The sequence below is a fragment of the Passer montanus genome, unplaced genomic scaffold, assembly GCF_014805655.1.
Source record: "Passer montanus isolate IOZ18808 unplaced genomic scaffold, ASM1480565v1 scaffold16, whole genome shotgun sequence".
NCBI lineage: Eukaryota > Metazoa > Chordata > Aves > Passeriformes > Passeridae > Passer > Passer montanus.
The window spans coordinates 8,449,541-8,464,515 of NW_024363160.1; the positions used below are offsets into that span (position 1 = coordinate 8,449,541).

General features: G+C 38.4%; 1 protein-coding gene across 2 annotated transcripts in view; it reads right to left on the bottom strand.

Moving 5' to 3' along the window:
* Positions 1–14,975, bottom strand: part of CLVS1 (clavesin 1) — a 99,213-nt gene that overhangs the window by 65,173 nt on the left and 19,065 nt on the right. For both annotated transcript variants that reach the window (XM_039702993.1, XM_039702992.1), the window contains exon 3: positions 58–232. In XM_039702993.1, the coding sequence (XP_039558927.1) occupies positions 58–232 (175 nt within the window). The remainder of the gene's footprint in view (positions 1–57; positions 233–14,975) is intronic.

Sequence of the window (14,975 nt, forward strand, 5' to 3'; positions counted from 1 at the left end):
ATGAAGCAAAAATCACTGCAATAAAAGTTGCAGGTACATGTGTTACCCTCCACCTACCTGTAACCCTTCAATGGCCAGTTTGAGGATAGATGGTGTAAGCTTGGAGGCTTGCTTGAAGGAGAAGTTGCTCCAGTCTATAATTAGAATGAAGCCATTTATCTGAAGCTCCTGGTCTTCAATGAGCACTTCCAAGGAAAGTAGAATAGCCCGAAGGATATCTATGAAGGAGTTCCTAAAGCAAAAGCAGAAAAAAAAAAAAATCAATGGTTGCAGTTGTCTTCAAACTTCAAGACACTCAGTTTTACTATGGGTGGGGCATGAGTGAAGGACAGGAATTTATTCTGGTAGAACCCTGAAAAAGAGTTGTTTCAGAGGTGTCTTTAAAGAGCTCCTGCTCTAAAACTGCTTGGTGTGATAAATACTGCTCACTGATGGATAAAATAAACACTGAATGAGATGTCCTCAATTTTGCTAGTAGTCTTTTCAATAGATTTTAGTTAAGCTACATTGGAAAACTATTTTTCTGTGATAAAATGAAACAAATTCAAGCTATCAATTTAAATCTTTGCTCGTTCAGATATACTTTACAAGTTTGTTCCTCTTCTTCTTACCAGTTTTTTGTTTCCCTTATTTTCAGAAAAGGAAATAAATCAGTACAATATTAATATAAAAGATATCATACAACTAGGTTCTGTGCCTTCCTGCTTGAGTGTAGGGAATGATCCAAGGCTTTACACAATACAGTTTGACAGTTCCCTTATTTTTGCAAACCAAATGCATGATGAAAAATGGCTATATATGCTCAAAATGAAAGCTCTTTATTAATTATCAGCTACAGTAGGCTGGCCACAAGGCTTCCCTCAGCTCTAGGAGAATAATTAAAAATCTTGGAGGGCCTGAAGCATATAACAAGTAAAAGGGAAGAAAGTGCTGAAATATTTCCTTTCATGTGAAAGTCTGCTCTGGGAAGCCTAGGCTGCTCACAACTTCCATCTCCTCACTACTTCCATTTCAAAAAAGCAATGACTTTAGTAGTCCATACTACTCAAATAAGCTGGATTAGGTGGTCTCCTTATCTGTCCTTCTCATTAAGATAATTTACAAATGATACATTCTATTAGAGATCAACAACCAAGGAAAGCTTCACAAAGTGCAGCTTAACCTCATGTAAAATGAAATTGTAATATACTGCTAATGCAATCTGCTTTACGTCAGCATAATTCTCAAGTTTTCATGAGGCCTGAGGTCTTTTACAGGGAAGGTTCATACCATGTTCTCCCATTGAGATTTTAATTTAGTTATTTTCTGCTGGTTTTGTCAATTTAAAACAAATCCTCTCAAAACTTCAAGAGCATTGTTTCAAATACTGCCTGAGAGAGAAAAAGGTATGTGCAGTCAAAATAAATTTCTCCACTATTGGCCTCTATCCCTGAATGGCATCATCACATGTTAAATTTCTATTAAAAGTAAATGGTGAAGTGTTCTCTAATTCTTTCTCTTTTCTCTCAATAGGTTTTGAGTGGAAATGTACCTTCCTTCTCTAAAGATTTGATCCCTTGCAAAAGCTGCTTCTGGACTCTGTCATTCTGCAAAAGTTAGAAGCTTCTCTGAAGCATAATTTTTGGGGCAATAAATTGAGCTTATTGAGCTTAAAGATACCTAGTATCGTTCTTGCTGCATGCCAAGTCACCCCTCCCTCATTTACAGATACAGGACAACCTTGACCTTTTCAAATCCTATGGGGAAGCTCTGCTAAACAGCTAAAATAAGGAGTATTTCCTTAGCAATGTCAGGTGATGGTGTACTGGTTGGATTGGCAGTTTGCATGTACTTTAAGTCTAATTTTTTTTTAAAAAAACTGTCATATACTACCTACTGCTTAGATGAAATGGTGATGACTTTCAAGCAGCAGCATCAGATGACCACACTTGGTGAAAAAACCCCAAATATACCCTGTTCTAGGGTGACTTCATGATGCTTATATCCCCTGTCATCTCTTCTGTTTATGCTGGATATTAAGTTGCACAGCTTTAAGACTGGTTCTGAGAGAAAAGTGGGGGAAAAGAAGCATGGAGTTTGTTTTCAGAACTGCACTCACTCCTCCACAATCCTGCTCCTGGACTGTGTTGTCTGCAGAATGGATGAACAGTGGGAGAGAGCTCTCCGTTGCTATTTAGTTAGTTTTTAATTAGTTGAGGCAGTGAAGTTCCCTAGACTGTGGCTTTTCTTTTTCTTGGAACTGTTCAAACCTGCTCTGGACTGAAAACCCAGCAGAACACTGGGAGCTCAAACCTGTGGTCCACCGGGGCATGAGACGTGGCATTTCCAGTGCTGGAGGGACTGATAAGAGACTGAGAGAGCTGAGCTACAAACCACAAAATTACTTTCTGAATTCACCATCTCTTCAGAACAGCAAGAGGTTTTGTTGTTTAATATTGTTCATTTTTTGTGCTTGTGAATACTTTTCTGGTTAAATAAACAGGGTTTTTTTCCACTTTTCTCCAAGGAAATCTTTTCCTGAACCAGATGGGAGAAGGATCACTTGAATTTGCTTTCTAGAGGGACCTCTTTGGAAGTTTCATCCCAAATTTGCCCTAAACCAGGACATAGCCCTAGACCATATCCATGTAATATATCCTACACTATCCCAGCATCCTCCTTCAGGGTGGTGAGCCTTCCACAAGAACTGCCCCATGGAAGCTTCCAGATATGTGCAGTGGCTCCAAAAGTGTCCTTACATACATGTCAGCATTGTTTGCATTCTTGTTGGCATCAATTCAGAATTATATCATTGACTGTCTGCATTGGGGAAGATGGAATAATTATGACCTCAATCCCACAGCTGCAAAACCTAGAATGAACTGGATGGTTTTTATGGATAAAGGTGTTAAACAGGGGTACATTGTGACAAAAAAAAAAGGTTTCATCCTTCATTTTTGGGAAGAAGTTTTCTTAAGAGTACATTCAAACTTATATTCATGATCATGCTGGCACTGATGATTTTAAAATCTGTGTAATGATTCCAGTGGGTCTGTCTGGAAATGGTGGATATAAGACATTTTCTGTAATCCACTCAAACTCTAAATGACAATGGAAATATTTCAGTGCAAAATCTTCCCCTTGTATTTGTGCTGAGGAATTCCAGTCTTTGTTTGAATGCCTACATAAATTGCCAATCTATCAAACAATTACTCACCTGTACTTTCCTGTACTTTTAGTAGAAATTATTTACCAGGGAGATATGGCACTCAATTTTCTTAGTTTGCAACTAACCTGGCTGTCCCTGCCTACATCCCTCCTCTCTCTGTGTATTTGCAATTTGAAGACATGGTGTAGGAAATAACTCAGAGTGAGCACAAAGATGTTTTTCTGATGAGTACAGGGAGACACGAAAGCAGCACACAAGTCCTCCAGGTGGGTTGTTTGCAGACACACTGTTCCGTGAATGCAGAGCCTGGATAGAAATCAGACAGAGTGCCACTTGAGTCTTAAACCCTCTGCTCTTGAGTCTTGGGGCTTTGAGACAAATCATTCAGCTGTGTGACTGATTTGCATCCAAATAATTTCCTATGCATGAACACAGAACAACTTTTTATTAGTCCATCACTTTTGTTCCTTTGCTTAACATTCCCTTCCCCTCCTCACCAGTTTAACCCTCTCACACAGAAAAAAAAAGCAAAATAAATTGCAATTACACAAAGGGAAATGTATAAGGTCCTGTAAGGTTTCAGCATGGAGCCTGCTGAAGTGAGCCACTAATGAGTTACAAAAGATTTGCACAAGCTCCAGAAAGAGAAAAATAGGAGGGAGAGAGTGTGCTTATCTGCCTTGGCTGAATTGAAAGGTACCACAAAAGAGACTCTTCAAATACCCTTTGGAAAATGGGAAGTTAGCCCAACATAAGCTAGTGGTAAGGAACAATAATGTAACACAAAAATTGAAGATGGTTTAGCCAAGGGATTTGGTGGGGAGATTAGCCAAAGGCATAACATGAAAATAAATAAGAAGAAATTGCTTAATTATAAGAGGTGTAAGCAGGCTGTGAGAGAACCAGAAGGCTCAGTGGAGTACCAGGGTGCAATGGGAACAATTAAAATGGATAAAGACATTGCAAGGAAATTAAATGCTCCATTTGCATGTATCTGCCACCAGTCATTTTGAGGAGATCCACAAAGCTGAGGGACTGTTGGAAAATAAGGGGTCAACTAAGACATACTGAAAGAAAGTGATACATTTTGTAGAAGACAGCATCAGTAAAGGCTTTTGACATTATTCTTTCTGAATAAGTAAGCACAGGCTCTGTTTTAGGCATGCTAGTGAAATTAATTGGATTATTCAGATAGCTAAAAGTACGAATGTAGAGAAGTACTGGCAGCTGAAGCCATTAAGATTGTCTGGTAGCAAGCAAAAACAAACTGTCACTACAAATCCTGACTGTCCCACAAGACAGCAGACTAAAAAAGTTTGGACCAGTGCCGCTATCTTGGCAGCTGCAGATAATTCAGCTTAATATCCCTAAGTTAATATGCAGTAAGAGCCTATCTCTTCTAATACTGAAAAGGTGGCCAAAGCTCCAAAACATCTGACAAGCTGCAAACATGGCATAGACACAAATCAAGTAAGAGACCACATCTTGCTTTGTTCCCTCCATACACAAAAAATCACCAAGAGAGCAAAAATGCATATCTAGCTTCTAAGTGGGGAGAGCTGACACTGCCCTGCAAGGAGAATCCCAGTGAGAGTAAAACACAGAAGAGGAAGCAGAAAAAAAAGGACCAGAAACACATCTACAACTTGCCCTAAATTATTTGAGCTACTCCAAGCTCAAGAAGCTGGTTGCATCTCAAATTCTGTGTTTAGTTTTGGGTCTCTCACTACAAGAAGGACACTGAGGTGTGGAGCAGGTCTATGAAAGGTTCATGGCATGGGTGAAGAGTCTGGATCACAAGTCTTGTGAGGAGTGGATGAGAGAGATGAAGGTGTTTAGCCTGGAGAAAAGGAGGCTCATGGGAGGTCTTACCACTCTCTGCAACTACCTGAAAAAAGGTGTCAAGGTGAGGATCAGTCTCTTCTCTCAGGTAACAAGTGACAGAACAAGAGGAAATGGCCTTAATTTTTCCAGGAGAGGTTTAGATTTGATATTAGGAAAAGCTTTTTCACTGAAAGGGTTGCCCTGGAGACATGTGAAGGCACGTAGATGTGGCACTAAGGGGCATGGTTTAGTGGTGGACTTGGGAGAGCTGGGTTAACAGTAGGACTCGATCTTAAAGGACTTGTCCAGCCTAAATGATTCCATGATGCTATGAAAAGCTTAGAAAGGGAGACATGAGCAACACAGCAGATCCATGCAGGTGTATGGTTGTGTTCGAGGGTGCCAGGACGACCGAAGAGATGAGAATCTTGATTACATGTTTCAGAAGGCTGATTTACTAGATTATGATATATATTATATTGAAATGATATACTAAAACTATACTAAAAGAGTAGAGAGAAAAGGATCCATCAGAAGGCTGGAAAGGACAGGAGAGGAATGATAACAAAAGCTCATAACTCCCAGCGAATCTGAGTCTGCTGACTGTGATTGGCCATTAATTAGAAACAACCAGCATGCACCAATCACAGATGCATCTGTTGCTTTCCACAGCAGCAGATAGTTTTTGTTTACATTTTTGTTCCTGAGGCTCCTCAGCTTCTCAGCAGAAAAAAATCCTGGCAAAAGGATTTTTCAGAAAATATCATGGCTACACAGGTGGACAAGGAGAACCCAGGAAGGCACATTTTTAATTATTCCCAAACACAGCCGAAGAATGTTATACATGAAATATGAATAAAATAAAGCCCCTGGAATGTAGTCAACAGTCGGCTTTGAAAAGGTGTTCATAAATCATATGAAGTCACTTATTTCATCAGATTAAATTCTCCTTTCTGCTCATGAAGTATTGATAAGAAAGCCTCCAACTTCCATTGTTGTCTCTTTGGAAAAATCCGTATTTTTTAAATGTGCGTATTTATTTTAGAAAATTAAACCTCACCCCTGCTGAAATCAGTACCAGAAATTATTAACACACAGACCTTGAGGATTCATGTCTTGATTCAAACTCATGATCCTGAGCAACTATCAAGCCTCTCCAGTACCAGAGGGAAATAGCAATCACTCTAGGTGCTGCATGACCTGATCTTCACAGCTTATCATTTTTGGTGAGGAAAGGTCTCTCATATGCACAATTCAAGGCAGCCCTTGGCTAAAGAATAATCAGGAAAAATAAGCTCAGCATGAAGAATCACAAATGAACATGGGGACCCACTTGATTAATCCTGCTCTAGAGAGGATGAACAGTCAAACAGAGGAGCTCACAGCTGAGTCATGCACTGAAGAGGGCTTGTCTCCTCTGTCTGAGGTCTGAATAGCCCTACATAAATGTGCAGGAATTAGCATGGCTTGCCTTCAGTTCAAGGACATGGGTTGCATTAGCAGCAAATGCTTGCAAAGAATATTTTGGCCTGCTGTAGGTAACTATCTTCATAAAATAATTCAAAGCCATCTAAACTTGTTAGCTGCAAGAAATATGAATGATTCACTGACATGCAAAGTGGAAAAATTATAACACAAAAATATAAGGACATTCTTATTTTTTGAGGTACCAAATCCTTCTTTGCTATGCCCAAGCTAAATTAATTCTTTTTTTCCTCTGTCAAAACAGAATACATGCACAGGAAACTCCTACTGAGTAAAACACGGGTTACATTAAGTTAATGTCAGAGCTCCAAATTAATTCTTCTGTCGCATCCAGCGTAGCTATCTTTGGTTGTTCCAGTATGTCAGCTTCAAACAAGCATCTCCCCTGTTTTGTAATGAAAAGATAGCAAGTTTTTCCCCACAGCATCTGTGTCATTCTATAAATAAAATTCACAAGCAACTTTACATCCAGGACAACAGGCTGGATAGATAAGTGTACTGTTTTTTCTTCAGAGGTGCTTAGTCCAGCAGTGCATTGGAAAGAATAGCATAGACTAAGCTGAGACCTGAATTGTACTTCACATTTCTAATGTTAGAAATGCATGGCTTAGTTTATAACTGAAAGAAGGCCATTCACACAGAGATATCTGGCTAGCTTTGAATTCCTGCTTAAAATGAGCTGGAAGACTCTGCCACAGCCAGTGAAGAGGAAATGTACAAGCCTGAGAAAAAACATTGCTTTTTTTTTTTCTTTTTATCATGCAAAAATTGTCTCTCGGTGACTTCCTTGAAGATATAAAAATGTTCCCTTGTTATGTTTCTGCTAGAGGTTCTTGTACATAAAAGTATTATGAGGTTTTTTTTCTTTTTGCTGTCAGTTTCCACTTCAGTTGGACTCCATAGCAACCAATAGCCCACGAATTACACATTCTGCATTCAAGTCTGTGCTACGAACCTCCTCCTACATGCACTCATTCATATTGCAGGCACCCTTACCAAATGAATACTTTGTCCCTGATATTAATGTGACTGGGCAAGGACCCTTTCTTACATGTAATTTGGCTGACAAACAGGCACCTTCACAGACCCTGGGTTTTGGGAGAGACACTTGTGGTGGTGGGGCTCTTCAGACAAATGATAGAAGCAGCTTCCACCCAAGGGAAGCTGGCATCTGTTCTTCCCTTTGCCTCAGCCCACAGAAGTGTCACACCATTTAGCAGGGGATGAGTCCAAGATAAAGCACAGAATTTTTACACTCCCAAGACTTAAAAAAACAATCCCTCCCAGAGCTCTCCAGAAATTTGATCCCAAACAGAGCAGGAAACTGATGGCAACCTATCACAGCACAAGTTCTTTGACTGCTCCTAAGGAGTTCTTGTGGATGTAGCAGGGCTTGGCTGGCCTCCCAGCAGTGTACAACTCCGCTCAGCAGCCTGCTGCTGATAGAAAAGGCCAGAATTCAGTCTCAGGTGCAATAGAACTGTTCCTCTGGCTGTGAGTTTGGTTTGTTCCTTTAGGAATTACGTATTTCTGAGATTCATATTGGTGATTTTCTCACCTTTTTAGCACCCAGGGTCACGTCATGCTTGTGCATCGTGTAAATTTCTCTGTTGAAAAGGAATAAGTGATAATCACAGGCGTGTGTTATGATATTGTGGAAATTATTAAACGGCCTATTCTACAACCCCAAAGTGCAATCAATAAATCAGTTTGACAGAGCCACCGCTGTAATTTTCCTGGCTATTCCCAAAGGCAGTGTCCCTGTGAGGAGCATGGGGAAGAGAGGCAGAGAGCTCATTCCAGCATGAGCAGAGCCAGGGAGTCCGTGGTGGTTTCAGGTCAGTGGCCTCCACTGTTGGGAATTCAGGAGATGACTTGTGGTAGCACACAGATCAGAATCCCATTTAGGAGGTAGATTTTAATCTCCTGTGGTGATCTCACCAATGTTGTGATGGTTTCCTCAAAGCACAGCTGTAGTGATAATGAACAAAATGAATGGCTGGCACATGAATGGCTATGGCCAGAATCATTAGGATTGATGACCTCTTGTTTATTTTACTCTGTGTGATTTCACAGCCTTCTCTTATTCCCTCTTGCATCCTTGCATCACACTAAGCTATTTGCTCAATTTCTTGCACCATTGCATTTCACAAGTTAATTTTTCATTACAGAAAGGGAAGGGATCTTCTTTTGAACATTGTGAAGTTACTCTTTAATGGCTGAAAGCAATTTTACAGCTCCTTTGCTTTGTTGTTGGAAGGTACAAATGACACCACTGATTCAGTTTCCCTGGCATCATATTTTCTCTGTGGAGTTCTGCTATGTCCCCTCTAGTTATATCTCCTCTGCGTCTTCAACATCTTGAATTTTTTGTCTGAATTGAAAATCCAGACAAAAGTGCACAGAGTTAAGAAAGGGTGAAGGATCTCCATATCATATGTGGCCACATATTAAAATCCAACATTTTTTTTTACTTCTTTGCACAATAATGCTGTTTTTCTAGGCCGTTCTAGAGTTTTCCACAGTGTTTGCTATTCCTCACTAACCTGCATGACTTTTCATTTATTTTTTTGTCGCACCACCATTCACCTCACTTGTCTGCCAAAAGATTACTACTGGGTGTTATGATAACATAATTTTGCCACTTGCAAATCCTACTCTCTGTCTAAAGTATCAGGACGCCTTTCATTCGCAAAATAAATAACTTCAGCTGTATCTTTTTAAAAAATTAATAAAAAGTTCACAGGAAGATCTTTTATTAGCTAACCAAATAGCATATTTGCATATTTTACGTTTAAAAATTCCAAGAAAATTTTCTAATTGTCCTTTTGCTTGCAATCAATCACTCTTACAGCAGACTTCAATGATGACTAGATCAAATAGTAAAGTTAAAATCAAATAACTGCTAACCAATGTAGATATATTTTGAGAGTGCTGTGTTCAGTATGACAAAAGTCATATTATTGTTTGTGGACATTCAAACAGCACCTGGCTACTCATCCCAGAAAGCCTCAAAAAATTTATCTCTTGAGATACACTTGGGGTAAGAGGTTACCAGGGCATGAGAAGAAGTGGCAGAAAGTAGAAATGCAAATATTCATTAGTAAGCAACTAAACTGGCTGTTAAATCAGGCAAAGAGCATACACTTGGCTTATGCCTGTACCTAAATCCAGGCAGTGAAACTAGCAGATATTAGAAATATGTACAAAACTCACGTCAATCACAATAAGGTTCATAATTTGTTTTAGTTAGAGGCCTTCAGGGCACATAAAAGACAGACACAAAAATATTCTAATAATTCCTTATAAATAAATGAAAAATTGTGTCAAGTATTATATATCATAGAGGTTTCCCAATGGAACAATAAGCAACCTTGATATAGCTGACAAGATGGAGGAACTTGATATTATTGATGTAGAAATAATCACTGGGGAACTCAAAACAGATGCAATAAAGATTCATAAGACAGCAGTCTAGAAAAAATTACCTGCATGTCTCTGCAGAAACAATGTTGAAAACTTGTTATGATGATTCGAGTGAACAGGAGAGAAAGACCAGGGAAAAAAAATGAAACTGTGTAGATTTATGTAATAAACACTGATAAAAGCATATAGAATCATGGTGCTGCCAGCCACAAAGAAACCACTTTGCACACTTATACTGAAAAGGATATACAGTGCCATGAAGCTCAAGAAAAATGAGCATTTTCACCCTAGATCCTTTTGAGTGGATCATATTTCACATAACTTCATTGAAGAAAGTGAAGGAATGAATAGCAAAAACCATTCCCCCTTAAAAAGCAGATTTATTTTTTCTCTACAGAAGGAGCAAATAAATAAACCACGTCTGTAGAAGACTGCAGACTTTACAGAAACTTTAGTGAGGTAAAAATAGGGTGTGATCCAACCAGCAATGAAGAATCTGGTGATATGTCACCAGTGAAATTTAAATAAAGGTATGTCTTTTTTCTCACATTCTCTACATTTGACCCAGATTTTAATTGGATATCCAACCTCCTATGTGGACAGCAGCTGACAGAAGTTGCTCTGGGAGGTCTGGATTCCAAGGACATATGGTTCTCCGATATGTCAATCAACAAAATATGATAACCGAACAAAATTTTTTAAGTAACTGGTAAAAAATGAAAATTATGGAATGACATCATCAACCTCAACCATGTTGCAATAGAAACCTCAGGCATGTAATTCTGTAGGCAGCCCAAACGATCACCACTGTGACATCCTGGGCAAGACCAGCAATTGCTCTTTTTGAAGGGGAATTACTGAATACAGAAACCAAAGATCATCAGTGTTCTTCTATGTGGTGTTACAAGCCTTTCACTGAGGGTATTTTTGTGTGGATAGCAGCAATGAAGCAAACCCAAACCCAAACAAAAGGTAAAAATCTTTTTTTTTTCTGTGGATTTTGCTACCACTTAGGCAGAATTGGTTGGGTTTGAGAAAATAAAAAATATTGAGATCCTGAGATGGCTGCAACCACCTGATGCTGTGAAAGTGAGAATGTGAGTATTCCTGGGATGTACAAGGTTCCTTTGAAAAAAATAGTCCTTTGTAATGGGTTGGGGTTTTGGGGGTGGTTTTTTGGCCTTCAAATTGCAAATTACAGTCTCCCGAGAGAACTGAAGGTCAAAGGGAAACAATGTTAGCCTAGCATAACTCCCCTGAAATTGTCCCAAAGCAGCAACCTGAACAAATTAATGTCACTGGCCCAGCTCATTCAGAAATACAACAGTGCTGACACTGGTCTTCTCAAAATAGATGAAACAATTATGGAACAAAAAATCTTAAAGTTCAGGCTGAAAATTGAAAATTAGAAACTGCCAGGGTTGCAATTGTTTTTAAAATACCTTTTGTGCAGGATCAGTGGACAAAATAAGCTAGAATCAATTTTTGAAGTATGATTTTAAATAATCACAAAAGGGAAAATTAAACTTATTTTAAAATTCTGAGACAGGTATTCATAATTTTTGAGTACTTCAATTTATGTGAATGCAGAGGCTTAATACATTATTTCTCTACTGTTAAAAAAAATAGAAAAAGATCTGTCAATCTACCTGAAGAAATTAATCAGTGCTTTACTTATAGTTCATTATCTGGATTTGAAACCTTAAATTTCTGAAACAAACTCTGCCTTTTAACTAAGATTTCTAATTCTATGATCTGGCAGCATGAAGGATTTTTCTTGAATGGGATGGGGTAGACCTTGGTGTAATGTGCTGGCAGCAATAGTGAGTAGTAACTGCTTAAGCTGAGATCCCAAAGGCAGCAGAAATAGAATTGTAGAGCCTTGCATTGGGTGTATGGTAATGGAGAAAAGAAACCCAGCCTGATATCCTTATTCCCCTGAAGCCAGTACAGTTTTATGGCACATGCCAGCAATTCCCAGCAGGGTAGGATGAGGGCTGCAGGTGCAGTGTAGTCCTTGCCCTGGAATAATAATGTTATATAATTAGTTTGGGGAGAACATAAAATTTTCTTAGGAATATCCAGAGAAAAGTCATCTAAGTGGTTCATAAACCAGTAAAGTGAGTTGAGCTGAAAAGAGAATTTCGCGTGAATTGCAATGTTAGGGATTCTGAAACAAAAGTTTCATTAATTTCCTATTAAAGAAGTTATCAGCAACCTCCTAAATTACTCCAACCTCTAAACAATGGAGTGTATTTATTTATGTGGAGATTTAGTCTCTTCTTTCTGGCAACTGCTGTTTCTAGTTTGCTGTTTCTGGGGGGAAGGGTTGCATTTTCACACCTACTGGCAACTGCTGTTTCTAGTTTGCTGTTTCTGGGGGGAAGGGTTGCATTTTGAGTTTCTAACCAACTGGAAACTGTAAAATGCCAATGTAATTTATACTTTTCTATTTCTGCTTGTATTATTTTAATTATGAAACTAAAATAATTAAAAATAATTTTTCACACCTCTAATAAGAATTTTCATATAGTCAATACAGAGAATTACCAAAGAAATGTGATTAGTTGAAGCCATGCCTCTGTACTGCTAATTCAATAATAAATAACTATTAATGAAGGAACATATGCAAGAATTAAGTTCAGAACATAATAGGTAAAAAATCAGTGCTTTTGAACTTAATGCACATTGATGTCCTGCCAGACCCTGTGCTGGTATTTGAAGAAAGCAGCTCTGGAATGAGATAGTTGGAGCAACCAGGACTTCTACTCCAAACACAAGCACTGAAATAAAGACACAAGACAACAGGAAGATCCTGCTTTGTAAAAAGGAGCCAAAAAGAGGCAGAAAAAGGATCAGTAGAAATTGCCACAGCAAATATAGTTACATAGTCTTGAGAAAAATTCCAGAAGAAAAACTTTATATTAGGGACAAATGTACAAATCTTGAACAAATAAATCACTTCCTGTTTTTAATTCCTTTAATTCCTCTTGTCTGTGGAAAGCATTTACATGTAATCATTTGTATTAGCTTTTTTACAAAGAATACCTATTTTTTTCATTTTTCCTTTCCATTAAAAAAAAATAAAAATCAACGAACCAACCAAAAAACGAAACAAACCAGAAAATCTTTCATTATTTTTTTAATCTTTAAACTTTTAACTTTGTTTAAAGTTGCAAAGCCTGCTTTTCAGGAGATGTCATCAGAGATATTTTCATGGTATTGTGGGATGATTTCTTAAAATTGCCATGTTTCTTAATTGTATACTGGTTGTCCTTTTTTTTGTATGTTATTGTCTCACAGTTTAGACCATATTGAAAGGGGAAAATCAGGTAGGGACAGTCTATTTTATAGATCTCTGCACAGCCTTAGGACACATTTGTTACAACAGCAGAATTAATTTTCATAAAGTAACTGTAGTGCATGCTTCTCTTTATTCTAGACAACATTTTGACTTGACCAGATTACTAAAAAGGCCTTGTGGAGTACTAAAGAATAACTGCAAGTGATCAGGTCTTTGCAAAATTATTCCAGTAAGTTTCACTCCACAAAAACACATTTCAGACTCTCTGTGATTGCTCATTTTGATCTGGCAGAACCCTTGACCACTCCATTCCCTTGCATTAGGCTGACTTAGCTTTGGTTAATATTTTGTGACAGTGTTTAATGGCCAAGTAAATGTACTGCCTTCATTTCTGCATGAGAAGTGTATTGAGTCATAAGATATTTAAGCAAATGTCTGAAGAAAAGTGTATCAGTAGCATCATTGCTGATGAGGAGCCCACAGAATGCCACAGTTACCTGTATCTTAGCCCTTGCAAACTGTTTTCTAATATTTGGAAATCAAATTCTGTTTAGAGTTTGGGATAATTTTTCTTTTATTCTCTATATCCACTGTTCATTACCACATTTTGTTAAGGTAAACTGTTATACATAGGAATAATTGAGTCCCACCTCTTATTATCTTCAACTTGTATGGCATTGTCATATTTTCCACACTTCTCATTGCGCTGTTCTTCTGACTCAGCTCAGACTTGTCTCTTGTGCTTGTGCTTATGTTACAGGACAGTTGAGGTGGGTAAAGGTAACTCCTGCTGTCCTGCTGAAAACCTTCCAGTAATACAGCCCAGACTCTTTGCTTCCCCAGTGGTATCACTTTGCTGTACATAATTTCATCTGTAGTCCATCCTTCACCCTCAAATCCTTTTGTGCCCAGTCAATATTAGTTACCCATGAACACCTGATTTAAGAAATCAAGAGGTGAGAAAATCTCAGTAGAGACAAACCTGTTGGCCAGGACTAAACCAATAATGGCAGGTGTGTCTGGTGTCTCACAAGTCTCCTTGGCTTTTAATCTGGAGCCTACATCTGCTAAGCCTCTTTCTGAAGTAAATCCCAAAATTATCCTGAAGTACCTTTAAACGATTCATGTAAAATGTTCTCTGAAAGAATGTGCATGTACCTGCATATGTGTTTCAGCAGAGAATAACAATAAGATGCTGGAAAAAGAAAAGGCATTCATTGGCAGCACAGCATACACAAATTGCCATTTTCCCCAGACTTGCACAACTCTTTTATTCAAACAGAATTGAAGGCTTTATCAGAATAAAAGTGAATTTAAATTGCAGTTAGAAGTGGCTTACATGTAAATGAGAGCCTAAGAAATGGAAAGATTTCCCACCATCTCTCCCTAGGTCAGAGTTTATTCCTCCTCCTTTTTTACTTAGTTTTCAAATGAATATTGCAGTAGATTTGGAAACAGGATTTTTCATCAGTCTGTTTCTCTTTCACTATAAATCACATTTCTTGTTTTGTACCTATACAACAGACAGGTAGGATTAACCCTGGGAAAGCAAGGCAATGCACACTTATGGAGAAACCTTGCAAAGTGGGAACAGCTTAGAGTACCACAGCTCCAAGATAACAGGAGAGAATGAAGATGACTTAGATGGGATTATCACTCCTAGGTGTACATTCTCCTGGTTAGAAATAACCCTACAAAAGCAATCCTGTGTGCTACCACATAGCCTAGCACTCTGAAGTAATGTCGGCAGCACACATACTCTGTAGATTGATCTGTGCATATCTAAAA